Raw genomic sequence first — 4,327 nt, forward strand, 5'->3', positions numbered from 1 at the left:
AAATAAATAATTAAATAAATAAATATAAAAACAAGAGAGGTTAAAAATAAATTAACTGATATTGACTGTCCTGTTTTTAGATTATGGATATTGAGGTGGATAAGAATATACTCTTGCATTGTCAAATACAGAGTACTCATAGTATTATATTCTGAATTTGTATATCTATTCAGCAAAGAAATCTAGTGATAGTTCCATCCAAATACTCAACTACTTTCATTTGACATGTTTATCTGGATAAACAAAATCCGATATGATAATTCCACCTAAATAATCAACTGCTTCTATGGTTAAAATTACTTAATCCGATATGATAATTCCACCTAAATAACCAAACAAGCCTTAAATGTGCATAATTAGATTGTAATAAGTCTTGGAAACTTAAAATTTAACATACTAATCATGTAAATCAGAAGAGAGGGTGCAAGAAAATGATGTGTAACAGAAGGAAAATAATTTCACCTGACTGACGAATCCGGTGTCAAGCATCCAATCAACAGGGATGTGAAAAGACTTGAATCTGTTGGTTGCTGATTCTTTTAGTCGCGACAGATTATAAACCCCGTGCTCTAATCTGTTTCAATTAGCATATCATGAAATTGCATTAGCTAGTTGAAATCAAAATGTTATACAGAATTGCAACAAAGAAAAAGTGAACATGAAAAATGGATGTTTTACAGTACCATCCACATCAACAATTAATCCCACTCTTGAAGTTACTACATTTCCAATGTCTCCTAAAGCTGTTCTGTTTCTTCTATCTCCTCCTCCTTGAACATTATTATGTTGAACTCCACCTGTTCATCCAAGCACCCAGTCATCCTCTAAATTGATTCAACAGTAAATCCAAAATTGTGTAAACACACATTACAGGTTCTACATTGAACCAACTATTAATTCAAAGAATCCTACTGTATATGTTTTAACCAAATAGTGCCAAGAAAAGGAGAAAAAAAAGAGAAAAAACCAGATGGTATAACTTCACATATAAATTTGTAGATGTAGAGCATTGTGATCTTAGTATACCTTCATAACAGATAGACATCCTTGTATATGTTTTCACAGGTTGTCACTGAGTCAGAGCATTGAGGAATTTTCACAAGTACATGCACACACAGTCTCACTCCCACCCTCAAACAAACACATAAACACACAGACACACACGCACGTATAAGCATATAGTTCATACAATATTCTTTAGCAAAATAACATCGTACTGAGGCAGGATCAGACCCTCTTGCCTATCTGCAAGAAACAAATTGACATGAATACCAGAATAATAGCTACCTCTAGAAGAAACAAATTGACATGAATACCAGAATAATTCAACGTATGTGTTAAAATCCTTACAAATTTGCAAAATTAAGGAAAAAAATTCAACAAACACTAACAAAGCAGAATCATGAGCCACAAGTTGCAAATCAAAATAGTAAAGAAAAAATTGTCAGGTAAAGTGATAACTGGATTGGATGACAAGGATGATGGGTGTGAAAATCAAGAAGTAGAATACTCTAATGTGAAGAAATTGTCAGGTAAAGTGGAGACGAGAGTAATGACTTGTTAATGCAGGATGGTCTTGTTCTCACCATACATAGTATGCAAAGGGTGGCTAAATACCTTTTGACTGCTAGAAAAGCTTTGTCAAATGAAAAATATACTTCTGATATCCTGCTCCAATTAGTAACCGTGAATGGAGGATATCAGAATTATATTTATCACCGTGAAATCCCGTCTAAACAAATCCTTGGTGAAGCGTGAAGCGTGAAGCAACTTCTTTTGATAGTACTAAACACATAAGTTCTGTTGCAGCAATACAGTTCTAAAAACTGTATTGTGAACTGTTTCACTTATTTTTCTAGAACCTTGTAAATCACCAACAATGAATCAAATTGGTTTGCCATTATGAAAAGAATTCTAACATGGACAGAACACAATTTAAATAACTAAAATTCAGCTAGATGTGCATAATACCAAGCTGGAACGAATTCGTGCAGACTTACTGAATCCAAATGGTCGAAAGAAAATACTGATATTTTCCCTCTAAAAATGAAAATACTGATCTTTGAGTACATGGACTTCAGAACATGCATTCTTTTCTATTCCCTAATTCTTTTCGTTTTATCCTACTTCTCTTTCTCCAAATTACTTGTGACTTTATGAAACAAAAAGTACTACTCCAAACTTGTTAATTTTCATTACCAAGAAATACATATTTTCTTCTTTTTGGATAGGAATAACCAACAAATCTACTGCGTACATTAACCTTAAACAAGGCAGTGTAAAGGCAATCCATGGCCTACCATAACCCAACAAGTAACCACAATAACAATAATCGTATAATCATGTATGTATATGTGACACATACGTGATATTGTCATAAATTTATTCTACAAAATAGGGGGGACCAAAACCTTAATTCACAGATTCATTAACATTGATTTCAAAATAACACAGAAGGAAGCTATTCATTGAATCATTGCCAAAAAAAAAAATTAACATTGAAGTTAGATGAGAACATCATCAAGCCATCAATACAGCTGATATACAGAAAGATACTAGCTAGAGGATTGGTAAAGGTATTCAAGTAATAAGAACTGAAATATTGTATAAACTAAAAACAAAGGTAAGTAAAAGGGAATTTAAACAAACCTGAGACTCCTGAATACCTGTAAGTGATTTGCAGAAGTCAGACAGTAGATTATGATGTGTAGGCCGCACATACATATGAAAACAGTCCTCCAATTGGCCAGTTCTACTGTTCACAACCACGGATGGGAACTCAATTATTTCCTGTGGGTGAGAATTCGTTTCTTTATACACATCCTCAGTCAACCCCATCTCCTTCATCTTCTTCTTCCTGTAACTGCGTTTCAGCATCTTGAATGCCTCAATCGTGTCCGGGTTCTTCAATGCTACTTCCTCCCCCTCATTGAGCGATTTTCTGGCGAAATCCACCCCAGGAGAGAGAATCTCCTCCCATGGCGCCCAACCTCGTTCGACCCAGTTCAGCTTTGGGGCTTCTTCCTCGGTTTCGGTGTCTTTCGGGCCGAATTGCTCGAGGAAGGTCTCGTCGACCGGGAATTCATCAGAAGCGTAGGATTTGGGGGGAATTGAGAGAAGGGGAGAGGAAGAAGAGAGAAATTGGGGTGGAAATTAGGGTTATGGAAAACGGGAATGCTGAGCGGATATGATTTTCGAATTTGGGATAAAATGTTAATTTGGTCTGAATTAACTTTGCAGCGAAAAAAAAGTTGCAACATGTTATTGTAGGGGGCTTTTACATGTACGCTGCAAAATAAAAGGGTTATTGCAGGGGGTTTTACTCTGTACGCTGCAAAAAGCTCTTTTGCAGGGGGCAATTAATTTGTACGCTACAACAACCCTTTATAAGGTTTGACCCGCGTTGACCTACTGGTTGTTGAAGCGTATTAATACATGTACGCTGCAACAAGGGGGCTGCAACAAGGGTTTTTTCTACTAGTGTACGTATCGGAAAATATTATCGGAAATGGAAATATTGTCGGAATCGGAAATATTGCCGGAAACGGAAATATTGTCAGAATCGGAAATATTATCGGAATCGGAAAATAATTCCGGAAACGGAAATATTAAATATTTGTTCGAAACGGAAATTAATTCCGGAATCGGAAATATTAAATGTTGTTCGTATCAGAAATGAATTCCGGAATCGGGAATTTAATCGGAAGCGTATCGTACGAATTAGCATCGGACGAGGCCCGCTAGACGAAGGCCCAGCATGAAGCCAGGCCATCGCCCAGCGAGCCGCACGCAGCAACGCACGCCTCGACCAGGCCCAGCGCAAGGCCAGGCCCAGCCAAGGGCGCGCGCGCGCACGCAGCACCGCACATGGGCTGTGCGCTTGTCGTGGGCCGCAAGGCCTGCGCGGGTGCACGGCTTGTACGATGCGTGTGCGGGAAATCCTAATTCTATTAGGATTCGTGCGAAGATTAAAATCCTAATCTTATTAGAATTGCTTTGTTATTTAGAGTCCTAATAAAGTTCTAATTAAGAAATCCACATCCTAGTAGGATTACAATTCCTTTTCCATACCTCTATAAATAAGGGCCTAGGGTCATTATTTTTACACAAGTTTTCAAGTATTCAAAGCTAGGATTTTTAAGCAGAAAAATCAGCCATAACTCTTGCCCATTTAGCCGAAAATAAGTAGTACCTTAAGGGCGATTCTAGTTGGTCAATCTTAAGGCGGATCCGGACGTGCTGTGGACTATCTACGGAGGGACGACACTTGGAGTCCTAAAGACTTGTTCTTGTTCGGTTCGGGCGCAGCTAGGGAAGACACGCAACA

General features: G+C 37.7%; 1 protein-coding gene across 1 annotated transcript; it reads right to left on the minus strand.

Moving 5' to 3' along the window:
• Positions 1–460: 460 nt before the first annotated feature.
• LOC130469162 (uncharacterized) lies at positions 461–3,039 on the minus strand. The gene is made up of 3 exons (XM_056838122.1): positions 2,667–3,039; positions 684–797; positions 461–574 (listed from the first exon to the last, which is right to left on the minus strand). The coding sequence occupies exons 1-3, from the start codon at positions 2,875–2,877 to the stop codon at positions 570–572; spliced, it is 330 nt and encodes a 109-aa protein (XP_056694100.1). The 5' UTR covers positions 2,878–3,039; the 3' UTR covers positions 461–569.
• Positions 3,040–4,327: the final 1,288 nt, after the last annotated feature.

This window comes from Spinacia oleracea, chromosome 3, assembly GCF_020520425.1.
Source record: "Spinacia oleracea cultivar Varoflay chromosome 3, BTI_SOV_V1, whole genome shotgun sequence".
Classification (NCBI taxonomy): Eukaryota; Viridiplantae; Streptophyta; class Magnoliopsida; order Caryophyllales; family Amaranthaceae; genus Spinacia; species Spinacia oleracea.